Source organism: Carica papaya, chromosome 5, assembly GCF_054855325.1.
Source record: "Carica papaya isolate Zhongbai chromosome 5, ASM5485532v1, whole genome shotgun sequence".
Taxonomy (NCBI): Eukaryota; Viridiplantae; Streptophyta; class Magnoliopsida; order Brassicales; family Caricaceae; genus Carica; species Carica papaya.
The window spans coordinates 12134336-12152021 of NC_142313.1; the positions used below are offsets into that span (position 1 = coordinate 12134336).

The following is a 17686-nucleotide window of genomic DNA, read 5'->3' on the forward strand; positions in this document are numbered from 1 at the left end:
TGACCACAAAAACCCTAGCCGCCTGCCCTCGCCAGAGAAGACGAACCAGATGCCGGAGAAGCCGACCGCCGCCACCCGCCGCGCACCGGGGAGATTTTCGACCGCCAATCGAGGTAAATTTCATACCCCCAACTTGTTTTTCCACGCTGATTTCCCCTGTGGCCAAATCAGAACTAAAATCCCGGCCAAATGGCCGAAAAACACGGCCGAAATCCAGCGGCGCCGCCGCGCCCCTCCTCAGTTTTTGCCTCCGATGAGGCCCTTCCCGGCCTCCGTTTGATGCAATTTTTATATCACCGTGATCACCATTCTTTTCTCTACAGGTTGATCGGAGCCGAATCACCAAAACACGAACCTCACCGGAGAGCCGCCGCACCCGAGAGCACCGCCGCCGGTAAGCTTCGGTTTTCCATAATTTTTTGGCCCCCCGAGGGCCCTAGGATTGTTTTATCGCAGGGACCGATGCAAGTGTGGCCGAATTCAGCCAAAAACGGCCAACCCGAGGTGAATCGCCGCCGCAAGCGGCGGTGACGTCGCCGGAGCACGGCGGAGCCGCCGTGCTGGAATTGCGATATTGGCCAAAAAGGGGCCCTGGGCCTAATTTGGGATTTTTTGGAACACGTGCAGGTACCGGTAGTGCGTTTCAATTCCCTGAAAAAAATTCAGAAAAATTAGGGACAGCCTGTAGGCGCACTGTGAAGCCGTGTTCGGACCCCGAAATAAGTAAAGACCCCTCACCCTATTTCCTATCACGGTATTAAAGTTCAATAATGATAAAACGGTAATTCTTGAATCAACGAATGTGTGAAATTGCTTAAGGTCGCTAATGGAGCCCGAGTCCAGTGTGTTTGTCGGTTAACTGTTATTTGGCATATTTTACAGTTTTAAATGCAGTATGAGGTCTGATGTTTTTATTTCATTGTTTCGCGTGCATATTTTACTGTTTTATTGATTATAGGTTGAATGACTGAGAAACCGATGCTGTATGTTGTCTTGTTTGGCATAAATTACTGTTTGCTTGTTTGTATGTAAATTGATGATGCTGACTGAGGAAAATGAGAATGAAAGATTATGTAAATTAATAATTGTATAATGTGGTCAGCCTGACTAGATATCCTGGGAGATGGTGGACGGACCAGGTCCGTAGGGAACCCTACCGGGATTGTGGTCTCTCATACAGGACGAGGTATGGAGACCTTATGTGTTTTGGCGCCCATACCGGACGGGGTATGGGGACGGCTCGTTTCACCCTCATACCGGACGGGGTATTAAGGTTTATAGTTTTGGCGCCCATACCGGACGGGGTATGGGGACGGCCCTGGAATCTGATTTCAAGTGTTAAGGGTTAACGGGTAGCGGGACCCCTATGGATCCCCATGGATACTAGTAGGCTGGTAAATGAGGAAAATATGTTGTGTAATGATTGAATTACAAAAGGCGTGATAAGTATTATGTTATACAGTTTATATGATTTCATGATGATGATAATGTTATTGCTTTCGTATATTTTTTTATGAATTTCGCCGAGGTAAGTGGATGGTAAAGGTTTTATTATTAATAAAAGATTTGTTGTAAATCATGCTCCATTGGTCTTTTTGTGTTTTCTACCCACCTTTACCTCCGTGACGGTGAGATATCGTGATGTCTTTACTGGGCTAGTGTAGCTCATCCCTTATTTAATCATTTCAGATCAGGAAGACATTGTTCCCGAGCCCTGCGCAGGAAGAAGACGAAGGGGACGCCTAAAGACTCCATAGTCATATTCATAGCTTTTACTTTCGAATTTCTCTTTTAGTTAGTTTGATCTTTTATATTTTGAGCACGTTTTTGGTTTTAGTGTAAGGGATGTTAATCGAAATTTTGACTTCGCTTCCGCATTTGACATTTTTAATACACATATTTCATTTTAAATTTATGGGGCCGTTACAGCTACACACACCCCCCCCCCCCGGTGATACCAGTTAAACGAATTTTCTAATTTTTTAAAGATTATTATGTTATTCCTTTACTAATCAGTTTCATAACTAGCTGATCTACTCAGGCATGCACCTACTTATATATCATATATGTTATACATCAACATGCGTATATAATAAGCACAATATATACACTTTATATGCACAATTATTAACTCGAATAAATATATATGTACACGCAATACATACAACATGAATATATTTACATATTTACGTAATGCATATGTGTATTCTATAAGCAGACACATGCAAGTTGTTCACTCATATATACACACATTACACAATTTATAATTATACATATATATATGTATCACACACACCTATAACTCGATAACTAGTATATATAAAATTTGCATATATATACAAATAACAATATGAATACATAAATATATGTCATACACAACATCATGTAGGTCTCCAATCATATACAATTACACACACGCACATATGATGAGTTCACAGAACTCATGTTAGAAAACTTAAATAGTTTGCAAAGTCTATAAACAATTCATTTAACGAAAAATAAAGTTTTATAAAAAACATAGGGACCTTTGAATGAGACTAACCTAATCTTTTACCTACAATCAAATTGAAAAGTGTCAGAATCCTTATTGGCTCGGGTCTATGCTCTCCTCTAAATCCAATATTGTTTAGATAATTCTCTCGTTTATAAATAGAAAATATGCGGGTTAATGACGGACACTTGTAGAAATAATTAAAACATAAAAAGGAGATTGAGTTTTACCTTAGTGCAATCTTGGTCATCGGATTCACCACACGCCACCATACATGTGTCTTTGATTTGCTATGCGTCACTGCCGGAGCGCTGCTGCCAAAACATTACCGTCAGACCACCACTGGGCTACCGTACACCTACGCGAACCACCGCTAATCGATTGAAATTCACCATGAAATGCTTTGCGCATTCAGATCCAATGCCTATATGGTGAAATTGCATCGGAAGAAGCTAGGGATAGGAATAATCATGCGACCAACCGCAGTTGATCTCTTTTTTCTTAGGTTGCACACTGTCATACGATTCTTCTTCTGGTTTCCAATCGCGCAAGTCATCAGTCACCTAGATTCCTCAGCTGTCGCGAGGAAAGCTGCGCATCATCACAGACCGCCTCGCGCAGGTCAGTGGCAGTCGCGACTCCCTCTCATAGGTCTATATCTCTCTCTTCGCACAACTCTCTTTCTCTCTTTATGTAACACCCAAATTTATTTCAATATAATTTGAATTAAATTGTAGATATAATTTTGTAGTTTTTTTATTTATTTTAATTTAATATAAAAATGGAGTAAAATTGATGAAGGATTAGATTGAAAATAATTTTGGAAAAAAATGAGTGAAAAATTAGGTTCTTGGGGTATTTTTGAAAGAAAAATAAAAAATTAGAGGTCAAAACACAATTTAAAGAAAATTTACCACGTCAAATGCCCGGTCAGCAGCCCCGACCAAACAAGATGCGCCAAGTGGCAAAGACACTGACGCGGGAGGCCACACGGGTGATCTGCGTGCCCGCAATTGAACGGCTGAGATACGTTCCTGCACGCACGGGCTGCTTGGATGCACTCCCTCTCAAACACGATCAAACGGCCAGATTCAAATGCGATCGGACGGCTCAGATTGAATCATGATGGACGACCCAGATTGTATCGTGATGAACAGCTCAGATTCACTCCCTATTTAATTGCGATCGGACGGTTCAGATCAAATATGATGGACGGCCCAGATCAAAAGCAGATGGATATAAATAAACCCCATCCACACCAAACCCTAACCCTAACTGCCAGAACCCTTCGCTGGAGAAGATGACCCAGTCGCCGGGGAGCTGACCGTCGTCACTCGTCGCTGCACCGGAACCCTTTCCGACCACCAAAAAAGGTAAAAACTTCTCTTTTTGCACGAAATTCAATTTTAAGCTCATCTATGGCCAAATCGGAGTGAAAAGATCGATCAATTGGCCGAAAAATACCAGCAAAATCTGACAGCGCTACCGCGGAGAATTTCACAAAATGCCTCCGATGAGACCCTTCCCGATTACTGTTCGACGTAATTTTTCCACCGTTGTGATCACTATTTTTTTCTCTACAAGTTGACCGGAGCAAAACACACAATCGCAATGTGAGTCGGAGGAGCCGCTGCACCGGAGCGCCCTGCCGTAAGTGAGTTTCAGTTTTATGTGTTTTTTTAGCCAATCGAGGCCCTTAAGTGTGTCTTCTTGTAGGGATTGATGCTAAATCGGTTGAATTCAGCCGAAAAAAGTTAAAAATAGCCAACCTGAGGCAAACCGCAGCCGCGTCATGGGCAGCGGTGCCATCGCTGGAGAGCAGCGGAGCCACCGTGCCAAATTTCTAAAATTGGCCGAGTTGGCCCTAGAACTGATTTTGAGTTTATTTGAAATATTTGTAGGTACTATTAGTTCATTTCAGTTCCAGGAGAAAAATTTCAGGAAATCCAGGAACCACCCGTAGGCGCAGTAAACAGTTTAGCTTTTCGAGCGTCAAATCGAATAAAGATCCCTTACTCTATTCTCTATCATAAAACTGAAGTTTAATAAATAATAATGTGGTATTTTATGTGATTTTAGTAAACATGCATAATTAATTACGAGTTGTTAAATGAGCCGGAACTAGAAATTATCTACTGCTATTTGTCGATTGATTTTATAATTTATATGCATGATGGTATCTGATTTATTTTATGGTCTTGAATGCATGTATGGTTTAATTGATGTGTTTATTGCTGAATCAGAAAAAAAAAGAATGTTAAACGGTAAAAAAATTGTGTGATTTAAATGAATAGATGAAACGACAGTCTTGCTAGATATCCTGAGAAATGATGGACGGACCAGGTACATAGAGAACCCTACCGTAAACGTTGTCTCATATCGGACGGAGTATGAAGACTTAATAATTTGGTACTCATATCGGACAGGGTATGGGGACGAACCGCTTCACCCTCATACTGGACGAGGTATTGAGGTTTAATGATTTGGTGTTCATACCGGATGGGCTATGTGGAGGGCTTTGTAATTGAGATTGTTAAAGGAAATGGTTCATGTGTACCAGGGACATCTCTATGAACCCCTATAGATACTAATAAGCTGGTGAAAAGAGAAACAGTTATGGTTTGGTTTACTGAAAAGAGAAACAGTTATGGTTTGGTTTATTATTAATGGATATGGATTTATAATATGTTATATGTTACTGATTATTCATGAAATTACGATCTGTATGGTATTATTGTTTTTATAGGTTGTTTTCATAAATTTTATTATGGTAAGTAGACGGTAGATAATTTTATGATTAATAAATAAATTTACTAAATTTAATGCTCCATCAGTGATTTTTAATTTTATACCAATCTTTATTTCTGTGCCGGTGATATAGTGTGATATTCTTACTGAGGTAGTGTAGCTCATCCTTTATTTAACCATTTCAGATCAAGAGAACCAGGTTCCAGAGCTAGATCCGCAAGAAGATTGCGAGTAGATGCTAGATATTTTCTTTTTTTCATTTGTTTCCTTATTTCTCGTGTTTCTTTCAAAGAATTGATTCCGTAATACTGTTCGATACTTTTAAGTTATTATGTAAGAATTATAAACTTTAACCTTTTATTTCGCTTCTGTACTTAAGTTATTATATATTTTCTTTTAGATTTCCGGAGTCGTTATACTTTATGCACGGATCTCTCTTTGTTCTCACGCACGAGATCTCCCTCCCACAGAACGAGTCTCTCCCTTTTTGTGGGCGGAGAATGGGAGCCCTGCACGCCTCTTCTTCCTTCATCCCTGGCGTGCAAGTGTGTTCTTCTTTTCCTCCTTCTTCGGCTTCCAAAGGCGTGCACGCCTCTGGTTGCCATCTTTTTTTTTTTTTCTTTTTAATCAAAACGACGTCGTAGAAGTTTTGAAAATTTTAGTTCAAATTTGATTTTATTAATATCTTTCAATTAGAAGAATTTAAGGGAGAAATTTATCTTTTTATAAAGTATAAATATATATGTATATATAGTAGCATATTGCGTGTTTTTGGTGTGGAAAATGATGATAGATTCAAAGGTGGAAATTGTTGAAGAAGTTATGAGCAAAGCAGCAGCGATGCGTATCACATGGGTGGTGTTTTGATATATAAACACACCCACCATCCAAGTAATTAATCAGCTGGAGATTTGTGATTGAGAAGGAGCCACATATTCAACTATGAATATATATATATATATATATATTACACGTGCATGTTTTCTTTTTATTTCACCTCTGCATTTCTTTCTTCGGGTAGGGACTCATCATCCAAACAAATTTCATTTCATTTTCATACCAAAATAATTTTATATTTTATTTCACTTCTAAAATTTTGATTATATTATTTTAATTTTTTATTATTTAATATTTTTTTCTATTTTTTAATAATAATATGTCAAAATTAGTTAAATCAATAAAAATAAATCATATAAACTAATATAAGTAACATTATATATACTTTAAATTGACAAATTAACTAAAATCAAATAAATTTTTCATTAAAAGATTGAGACAAAAATAATGTTATAATATTATCATTAGAAGAAATGAAATTAGTATAAAAATAAAATATTTAAGGACAAATAATTTTTTATGAGTTTAGTTGAATTATATATATTACAATAAGAAATTACATAGAATGATTATTCCAATTCAAAAATCAGAGAAATAATTATTACAGTAATAATAGCACACGGATGATAGTTCATAGTTAGTCGTTCATCAACTGAGCGTAACCAAAAAGAAAATTACCAAAAATGCATACAAAAATTTATATATGAAATAAAAAATATTAGAGTATTAATATATATATGAAAATTAATCCAATAGCTGCCGTTAATAATTTCGTAATCTTCTTAGTGGTAGAAATACACTGATTATTGATAGTTCATATGACAAAGTGTATTAAGACTTTTTTGTAAAGTGAATAGGAAATATTATATTAAAATAACTATTGAATTATTAAGAAATCTTGAAGATTTGAGTTTGAAAGTATATGAAAGTAACAATATTTTTAAGCATAACAATATTTTTTAAAAATAAATGAAAGTAATTTTTAATGTAATAGATAAAAAAAAAAATCATAGATTCTAAAAAATTAAAGATTTTCATTTAAGTTTTGATTGGATTTGGAAAGAAATAGATAGAGAAAAAAATAAAAAAACAGTAAGACAACTGTTACTAAAACAAAAAAAAAAAACAGTAAGTACTGGTCGGATTTGGTATCCAACTTGTCTCTACGAAGAATAAATTCGAATTTATTTTGAATTATGAAGTAAGTTTTTTTTTTTTTTTTTAAATTTTACAGATCGAATCGAATTTATGAAGTATTACATTTAGATACATCTGAATTATTTTATAAGATTAATATAAATATGATCATATTTATATTTAAAAAATTAATTTACTATAGATATAATTAATTTATTAATATCAATATCAATATTTATAATAATAAAATTTTTAATATATATATATATATATATATCATATTTAATAAGTTTGGATGAATTTTGAGATATCCAATTTGAATCCGTTTAACTCTCTTTTTTTTTTTTTTGCCAATCCAAATTTAATTTGACCGAATTCATATTCTAATAAAAAACAAATTATATTGAATTGGATTAGAACATGTCAGATTAAATAAATTCAAATGTAAAATATCATTTTTAATTAAAAGAAAAATTAGACTAACTGTTTTAAATATAAATAAATGCAACATAAATCTAATAAAAATATCTTTATACTCTAATAACACACACACACACACACATACACATATATATTCTATGAAAGATAAACTGTAGCCAATCAATAATTAATATAGACTGAAAGTAGAGAGCTGAAAGCCTTCAACTCATTCAACAATCATAACATAAACGAAGATCAACCAAATGTGGGTGACATGCTCACATGATTCCAGTTGGCGGAACGTTTTCCTCGACTTAAACAAATATATTATATTATATTATATAATAAATAAATTAAACAAACGTCCACTTCAACGTCAATTTACTACCAGGACAATATATTTTTCATATCCGCATAGCATAGCTTGTGTGCACATATAATAAGATGATATTTATATATCAATTTTTATCTTTAGTTATTTTTCCTTTGGAAAATTTGGTTGACAAGCCCCATGTCGTGCAATTTGTAACGGCCCCGGAAAATATTAAAAAGAAATGAGTATTTAAATATATCGAATGCGGAAGCGAGATCAAAATTTCAGTTAACATCCCTTACACGAAAAACCAAAAAAAACGTACTTAAAATATAAAAGGTTAAACTAACTAAGAAAGAAAACTCGAAAATAAACTATGCGTATGACTACAGAGTCTCTAGGCATCCCCTTCGTCGTCCTCCTGCGGAACGGGCTCGGGAACCATGTCTTCCTGATCTGAAATGGTTAATTAAGGAGTGAGCTACACTAGCCCAGTAAGAACATCACGATATCTCACCGTCACGGAGATAAAGGTGGGTAGAAAAACACAAAAAAGACCAATGGAGCATAATTTACAACAAACTCGTTTATTAACATGAAAACCTTTACCATCCACTTACCTTGGTGGAATTTATGAAAACAATATGAGAAAAACAATAACATTATCATAATCATTGAATAATCTAAGCTGTAAAACATAACACTTATCACGCCTCTTGTAATTCAATCATTGTACAACATATCTTTTTCTCATTTACCAGCCTACTAGTATCCGTGGGGGTCCATAGGGGTTCCGCTACCCGTTAACATTTAACATTCATAATCAGTTTCCAGGACCGTCCCCATACCCGTCCGGTATGGGCGCCAAACCATAAACCTCAATACCCCGTCCGGTATGAGGGTGAAACGGGCCGTCCCCATACCCCGTCCGGTATGGGCGCCAAAACCATAAACCTCAATACCCCGTCCGGTATGAGGGTGAAACAGGCCGTCCCCATACCCCGTCCGGTATGGGCGCCAAAACCATAAGATCTCCATACCCCGTCCGGCATGTGAGACCACAATCCCGGTAGGGTTCCCTACGGACCCGGTCCGTCCACCATCTCCCAGGATATCTAGTCAGGCTAACCCCATCATACAATTATCAGTCTACACAATCTTTCATTTTCCTTTTCCTCAATAAGCATCATCAATTCACATTTAAACAAGCAAATCGTAATTCATGCCGAACAGACAACATACAGTATCAGTTCTTCAGTCATTCAACCCATAATTAATAAAACAGTAATATATGCATTCGAAACTATAAAATGAACACATCAAACCCCATAATGCATTTAAAGCTGTAAAACAGTGTAAAACAGGCCAAATAACAGTAAATCATCAATCACACTAGACTCGGGCTCCATTAGCAACCTTAAGCAATTTCACACATGCGTTAATTCAAGAAATACCGTTTTATCATTTTGAACTTTAATACCGTGATAGGAAATAGGGTGAGGGGTCCTTACTTGTTTTCGGGATCCGAATACGATTCACAGTGCGCCTGCAGGCTGTCCCTAATTTTCCCTGAATTTTTCCCGGGGAACTGAAACACGCTAACAGTACCTGCACGTGTTCCAAAAAAAATCCAAATTAGGCCCAGGGCCTCTTTCGGCCCAAATCGCAACTCTGGCACGGCGGCTCCGCCGTGCTCCGGCGACGGCGCCGCCGCTGGCGGCGGCGAGTCGCCTCGGGTTGACTGTTTTCGGCCGTTTTTGGCCGAATTCGGCCACACTCGCATTGGTCCTTGTCAGAAAACAACCCTAGGGCCCTCGGGGGGCCAAAAAATCACGGAAAAGCAGAGCTTACCGGCGGCGGCGCTCTCGGGTACGGCGACCCTCCGGCGAGGTTCGTGTTTTGGTGATTTGGCTTCGGTCAACCTGTAGAGAAAAGAATGGTGATCACGGTGATATAAAAATTGCATCGAACGGAGGCCGGGAAGGGCCTCGTCGGAGGCAAAAACCGAGAGGGGACGCGGCGGCGCCGCTGGGCTTCGGCTGCGTATTCCGGCCGTTTGGCCAGGATTTCGGCTTCGATTTGGCCATAGGAGGAATCAGTGGGGAAAAACGAGTCGGGGGTATGAAATTTACCTCGATCGGCGGTCGGAAATTTCTCCGGTGCGGCGGCGAGTGGTGGCGGGTGGCGGCGGTCGGCCTCTGGTTCGTCTTCTCCGGCGAGTGGCTGGCGGCTAGGGTTTGTGGTCTGGTGTGGGGGTTCTATTTATAACCCCTTGCCTTTTGATCACAGCCGTTCATTTCATTTTAATCTGGACCGTTCGTTTTTGATTGAATCTGGGCCGTCCGTGCGTTTGAATCTGGGCCGTCCGATCGCGCGATTGATCTGGGCCGTCAGATCGCACCCACGCGGATCGCCAACGTGGCTCCTTTTGGAGTGACGCGATCTTGCCACGTGGCAGGCCCCGGTTGGCCGGGACTGCTGACCGGACCTGCTGACGTGGCTGCTGACGTGGGCCCTTTTTTTTTTTTTTTTTTTTTTTTTTTTTTTTTTTTTTTTTTCTCCTCCTCCTTTCCGGGCGCTACACAATTAGTTGGTATTGATGATTAGCTAGCTGGTCAAGTAATAACAAAGGGACAAAGGGGAGCCAAGCCAAGACACTATTGCAAACCCGAATAGTTAAAAGGGGAACACATTGGTAATATCCTAAAAATTAAATTACGAATATTTTAATTCTGAAATAGATATAATCTGTCTTAAAGATTTATTTTTATGTTTTGAAATTGGTCCTAAAATGTTTTCACCATTAATATAAAAACAAATTTTTAAAAGAAAAGCTAAGGCAGGCGTACACGTCAAAAACGAATACATTCGAAAAGAGTAGTTCCATTCGGAGCCATAAACAGACAGAGAGATGCTCTTCAACGCTCCACGTGTCACTCTCCCTACCACTAGATCCCAAACCAACGTGGCAGTTTTCTCTTAAAATACCCTCCTCCAACTGTTCCCCACAGCCACCGGGTCCCACACCATAAACACTCCACACCACACCATTTAACAGTTGCGTCCCATGCCCCAATCATAAAGAGTGGTCCAGATAACACCACGTCAGCTCCGCCAACCATTGGCCAATGGCGGCCCACCTTTTGATTCACCAACATCAGACGCAAAAGTCTTCCATCTTTCCTCGTCAAGATATTTTCTGCGGTTTTCGCGGTTGTGAGCGAAAGTTGGATATCAAATTCTGAGGCGGTTTTCTCTCTCATTTTAGATTTTTTCTTTTCCTAATCGGCTACCAGACAAGTATTCGCCATAGGATGAGGTTAATTGTGTAATTGAATTTACTGCCGAAACATTTTGCTTGTTCTGCTTGCTGCTTCTGTTGTTTCTCTGTCTGATTCTAAAGAAAATAGGGTTTCTGCTTTTCTTTTTCTTTTTGTTTCTCTTAACTTTTGCCTTCTGGACTGGGGTGTATGAAAATGGGTGAAGTGGTGGTTAGCAGCGACGAAGTCATAGAGGTGGTGTTTGAGAAGGAACCGGACAAGGACAAAAACTGCAAGAAGAATGAGGATAAAGATGGATCATCGGAGGTGGTCAGGTGGGAAAAGTTTCTGCCTAGGATGATGCTTAGGGTTCTGTTGGTGGAAGCCGATGATTCAACTCGCCAGATCATAGCTGCTCTTCTTCGTAAATGTAGTTACAGAGGTCAGTTGCCGATGGCGTCGGTTTCTTGTTTGTTTGTACTTGCTTATATGTGGTCATTTTCTTACACCATGGTATTAGCGAAGTCGTGTTTTAGTGTTCGACTGGGCTCATATGCACTTTATTTTCTAGTTATTTGTTACAAATTGCATTTTATGGTTTTACAGTAGCGATCGGTGTTGACGATTAGTTTCAAATGATTGTTTCGAATTCTCAATATTTTTCCGGAGAAAGGGGTTATTCTTTATGTTTCCAGCTGAGCTTTACCGGTTTTCGAGTGCTTCACCTGACTTTGTATTGATAGGTTTCACTGTTCAATTGCTATTTTGTTATTGATTTGGAACGTTTTTTTTTTTTTTCCGATTAACTATTAAATATGCTTAAAACTGAAGTTGATGGTGCAGGCCACAATTGACCTCCCATGTGTTCTACATCTGATAGTTTTGCTCTGGATCAGATTTATAGCATTATCTTAACTAAAAAAGAGAGAAATTTCGATCTATATAGCTTGGTATCTTTTTATGGTAATCCGTCAAATCAAGCTCTCTTTTAAATTTTACATAGACAAAGTTAATTTCTTGTTGTTTGGTTTTTCATCTCTCTCTTGTGAAGATGAAGAATATGCTCTTCGTCCAAATTTCTATTCCCTCTTAACTGATAGTTTTTCTAGTCTACGAAATTCACACGGGATGCTATATTAATCATGGTTTTGCTATTGAACACTGTGGCTTCATCTCTATAATCATATGCGCCTTCAAGCAGGACTTTTGTGGAAGGTCTTACTTAGCTATATACATGTGCAATATATTGGGTGATCAGGTATAATAAGCATCTGAATTATAGGAACAGATCTACAAGCTAACTTGCCATAACCGGGCCAGTTCCTGTCAGAGTACACATTGCTGACCGATGAAGATAGTGGCACACTGCTCATTGATTAAGACAACTCAAAACAGAGAGTGATTGTTCGAGCTCTTACTTTAGCTGTCTGTATCTTCAGCTTAGGGGTTAGGTAGTAATTTAGTTTTCAAATGCACTGCAGATCATTTGAGTTGTTCAAGTGTCCTTCTGTCTAGTCATCATGTCATGTAGAGGTATAGCTGGAAGTTTAAGGAGGCCAGCTATTCTGTTAATTTGTTATTTGATTTTTTTATTTGTATTCCCATGAATTTGTAAGGTCTCTCAGTAGCATATGCTTAAATCTTTTATTCATATATAAGACAGATTGGGAGAAAAAGTTACCCCCTGTGGAAGGATAACATTGTTATTTTTAAAACTAGAGCATCGCATGAGGAACTCTGTTACCGGAGGGATAAGAGAAGCACCTATGGTTGTCTATCTGACTTATTTTTCTTATTTGAGAGAAACAAGTGTATTTGATTTTGTAAGCATATGCCTGTTGAACATTTTTTGAAATGTGTAACCCCCCTTTACTAGGAGTCACAGTTCTAGTAGTGAATGATATTGTGCTTGTGCATGCAGTTGCTGCTGTTCCTGATGGTTTGATGGCATGGGAAACTTTGAAAGGACGACCGCAAAACATAGACATCATATTGACTGAAGTGGAGTTACCATCAATCTCTGGGTTTGCACTCCTTACTTTAGTAATGGAGCATGACGCGTGCAAAAATATTCCTGTCATAAGTATGTTAGTTTGATTAAATGTTACTGAGTTATCAGTATTATCTTGTTTTCATTTGATGAAGAAACTAACTATGTTACCATTCTTCCCTCATTATCATACAGTGATGTCGTCACATGATTCAGTTAGCATGGTCTTAAAGTGCATGTTGAAAGGTGCAGCTGATTTCCTTATTAAGCCTATTAGGAGGAATGAACTGAGGAATATCTGGATGCATGTTTGGAGAAGGAACACCGTAGGTCATCCTTTCATCTTAAGTCTTAAAGTCATTCTCCCGTTTGTTTTCTTTTCTTGCTCATTAAGCACACAACATTAAATAAAGAAAATTTCCTGTTGTTTTTTATCAGCTAAGTGGTGGCTCTTTTCATCAAAGCTCACCCATTAGGCAACCTAAAGTTGAATGTACTTCTGAAAACACTGCAGCAAGCAATTATTCAAGTGACCATGCAACTTCTGCACAGAAAAACAAGGAATGCAGTGAGAAAGGGAGTGATGCCCTGGTAAGTATTTATGTGTTGGTTATCTGTAAATACATGCCTTTTCCTCTATGAAACCATTTCTATAATGCTCTGAAAGATATTGATGATTTTTCAAATTATTTATGCTATCGTGAGTCAATCTGTCAGATGTAAGTCTCCTTTGAATGTGGTAAAGCCAAGTGGAAATCTTGGTAAATTAAGAATTGGGATCGTTACTGACTGATAAAATTGATCAAATTGGGAAGTCCCATCTTTTCCTGCATCTGGCACATAAATTGGAAAATTTACATGAAAATTGCTTAGTTGTTAGAGTCCATTACCAAGGATTCTGGACAGAATGGATATGAAACCACTTATAGTGTGAGGAAAATTTCTTTTCCAGATTAGGTTGGCTTCATGAAGTTTCACATAGAGACTGCATGTTTGCCACCTCTTGTGCAGAGCTCTTGTACAACGCCTTACTTGGAAGCTGAGAATGCATGCATGCAAAATATGCAGGGACTTTCACAGCTAAAATACAGGACTACTTCTATTTTGAGAAATAATGATCAAGGGAAGCAAGTAGAGCATCTCAAACCATATAAACAATCTATTATACCAGAGTGCAAAACTAGAGGTACAATATTTTATCATGTTCCTTATTTGTGCACTTTCGTTATTTGATACTTCTATTATCTCTAAACGAAATATGTTTCGCATGATTTTTTATTATTAGAAGTTGGGGCATTTTACAAGCTATTTCTTGGGGAGTGAAATTTAATGAGCTGTTTGTTTCAGAAAATTTTGACAGATTAGGAACGAAGGTTGCACCTTGTGTACAAGCTTATAGATCAAGTGCCTTGAAACTTGAGGAAGGTCGTGACTGTTGCAAAGGAACGGGTCAAGAGGAAGGTGTATGCACAGAAAATGATGATAGAGATGCTGATATTTCTGTGGAGACTCATGGCTGCAATGATGAACCGGTTGAGCCTTCTAATGGTGCTGTTGACTTGATTGGTACATTTGATGACCATCAATTGCAGCGCATGTATAGATGCTCAAATTTTAATGACTACATAAACAAGTCGGAATTTGCTCCACAACTTGAACTTTCTTTGACAAGATTCTGTCCCAGTAGCTCAATGAACAAAGGGTACCATGAAAGGCATACTCTTAACCATTCTAATGCCTCGGCCTTTTCATGGTAATTTATAGATTTTCTTTTTCAAAATGCTTTTTATACATGTGCTGTATCCTTGAAATTGAAAGTAAGAGTCCTTTGGACAAAATTGAATGGATTGTTTCTTGAACATCATTTGAGCAGCAAAAGATATGTTTATCTTATTGTCCAATGTCTTTCATTTTCCCCATGTTTTATGATTTCACTAGTTCCATTTTTCTACTATAGTGGACTTTTGGATAAATGCTTATTCAGTAAAGATGTTAGATTCAACCAAATAGAGATTAGATGTGGATGTATTATACTTGATGGTAGAACAATCGTGAGAAGCAGTGGAAGCAATGATAATATGTGTCTCTGGTCATTATGGTAGGGTGATCGTAGGGTCATTTGTCAGAGTTCTCTGCAGTTTTTACGGGTGAAGGACAATTTGAAACATTAGCTGGTGCTCAAAAAACTCATTTAAGATTTTTCTAAATCAACATTATCTTCTACTAAAATAAATAAATTTTTTATGGATAAATATTCTTTTATATTTGATTAGATCATAATCTGTGTACTTAAATCATTTTTTTTTTTCTCGGAAGGTTTTATTGCTGTGAACTTCTCATGTATCCCAATTCCTGTATGCAGGTATAACAATAACAAGTTGTTGCAGTCCCCTTTCTCAGCAGTGGTCGGTAGTTGTACAGAATCGAAGGAGAAGGCAAGTAAAACACATGAACCGTCATCTTACAAACTTTCTCAAGACAGCGTTCGTTCTTCTGACCCGCTAGGTGCCCCATCAGGGGGAAGTCAGGGGAATATAATTGGTCAATCTCGAGACATTGGGCTAGTTTCTGTTTCTGGAGTGACATTTGATAGTACATGTGCAGAACAGATTCATGTTTCCACACCGATATTCTATAGCCAATCTGGTTTACCTCCACAAGGGTGGAATGCAAAACCAGCCTTCCTGAAAGAGCAATCTCCTTTTCCTATGAGCACTTCTGTTCATTCCGATTCTTACACCCATGACGCAGAACAAGGTTACCATCTATGTGATGAAACCATCGGTTATTCTGTTGACCAAGCAGTGCCCGTGCACAGCACTTTGGAAACCGTCAGGGAACTGAAACAGGGTTCTCCGGCTGCTGGGCAGAGCACTGGCACTAGCTTATATAATAGTGTTACGAGTCACGACAACAGTGATGCTTGTGGAGGCATTTGTAGAAGTGACGGGAATGGTACTTCAGCATCAGCAGTCGAGAAGTCCAATGCTTCCGAAATATTGAACGAGGGAAGTCTTTTAGTTCATAATGGCTTGAAAGTGATGGAGTCTCACCGCTCCAGCCAAAGAGAAGCGGCTCTAACAAAATTCCGACTGAAGCGGAAAGAAAGATGCTATGAGAAAAAGGTATTGTTGTGCATCGCTGCTTTCTCTTTGAATATTGCCATTTGTGGATTAATGTAGAAATCTTGAGTGTCAGTGGGTCTTACGCGGCCATTTGTGATTTGCATGATCTTATGCACCTGAAATTTTTAAGGTCTCTATCCACAGCCATACACTTCCCATCTTATCACAGTGGGTTGATGTATTAACTTTTGCTATGTTTAATGAGTGCGTGACTTGATCACTCCTCTGGTGCTATATATATACATGTATATATATATAAAGCTATTTTGTTCCTTCACATTTTTGTGATTCCCTTTTCCCGCCTTTAAAGTTTTTTTTAGGACTGGTAGTTGTATTTCTAATGCGGAAAATAGCTTCGAGTTGTATCACAAATCCCATGAACCTAATCAGAGACGTAGCATTTCTAAATTGTATCACAAATGCCTGTGATTAACTGTGGTGGGATTAGCAAATAACGAACTGGTGGATATATGAAGGTTATATTTGACAATTTCAATAAAAAATGTTTTACCAAATTTCACAGGTTCGATATCAAAGCAGGAAAAGACTAGCAGAGCAGCGTCCCCGAGTAAAGGGCCAATTTGTTCGTCAGGTTCAAAATGACACGCCAGCTACTGATGCTACTAGGTGCCCCTGAAATTTTTCAGTGCTCATCTCCCATTACTGTCAACCTGCGTAGTTGCGTCTTTGGCATCAACATGGGACTGATTATGACCGAGACAAGTTGATTATTTATTGCACTTGCTCATCATCGGTTTTTGTCAAGTTATAGGTCTATTTGAGGATTTAATTTATAAGGATTTTTGCTGGCAGGATAATTTGCTATTTGGCATAGGGTACTATGGGTATTTGCTTTTATGGAAAGGGTAGTTGTGTGATTCCGTAGTGAGGTTATCTAGCTATGTTTCTACTCTGGTGTGGTTGCGTATGTGTAGCTTATTGTATATGTATAATAATGTGCGTGTCCTAGGCATCTAGTTCTGTTAGCTATTTCTCTAGTAGTCTATGATGATGAATGAATTAAAATTGCTATGAGAAGTTATGACTGAGGAAAATCAACTTCTAACCAGTTTCATCTTGTTCTGCGTTTCCCTTGTAAGAAGCATTTTGATGAGTTTGAAAGGGGTTTTAGGATGGTTATCTTTTGTTTAATACGATTTGGTAGGCTATGATCATGTATGGGAATCTCGATAGAGTGCGTATGCAGTAAGTAAGCAGTGAAATTGCAGACTTGCAGTGCATTTTTCCAATAACTGAGTTACGATATTTCAACTTCTACCATCTCTCCTCTTATTAACTATGGAAATCAAGAAACGAGTCTTTTTAAGTTTAAAAAAAAGTGCGAGGCTGTCCATATCAACATCC

General features: G+C 38.1%; 1 protein-coding gene and 1 long non-coding RNA gene across 3 annotated transcripts; both read left to right on the forward strand.

Moving 5' to 3' along the window:
• Window positions 1-9544: 9544 nt before the first annotated feature.
• LOC148253751 (uncharacterized) lies at window positions 9545-10507 on the forward strand. The gene is made up of 2 exons (XR_015819040.1): window positions 9545-9689; window positions 10011-10507. It is a non-coding gene; the product is annotated as an uncharacterized LOC148253751 (long non-coding RNA).
• A 633-nt stretch (window positions 10508-11140) lies between these two features.
• Window positions 11141-17390, forward strand: PRR9 (pseudo-response regulator 9). Of its 2 annotated transcripts, none has more exons than XM_022031865.2 (8): window positions 11141-11648; window positions 13128-13289; window positions 13392-13522; window positions 13635-13787; window positions 14208-14382; window positions 14544-14949; window positions 15559-16321; window positions 16845-17390. In XM_022031865.2, the coding sequence occupies exons 1-8, from the start codon at window positions 11417-11419 to the stop codon at window positions 16956-16958; spliced, it is 2136 nt and encodes a 711-aa protein (XP_021887557.1). In that variant the 5' UTR covers window positions 11141-11416; the 3' UTR covers window positions 16959-17390. The 2 variants fall into 2 exon arrangements, with proteins under 2 accessions (XP_021887557.1, XP_021887558.1); XM_022031866.2 differs by having other exon boundaries at window positions 11142-11648; window positions 14265-14382.
• The last annotated feature ends 296 nt before the right edge of the window (window positions 17391-17686 follow it).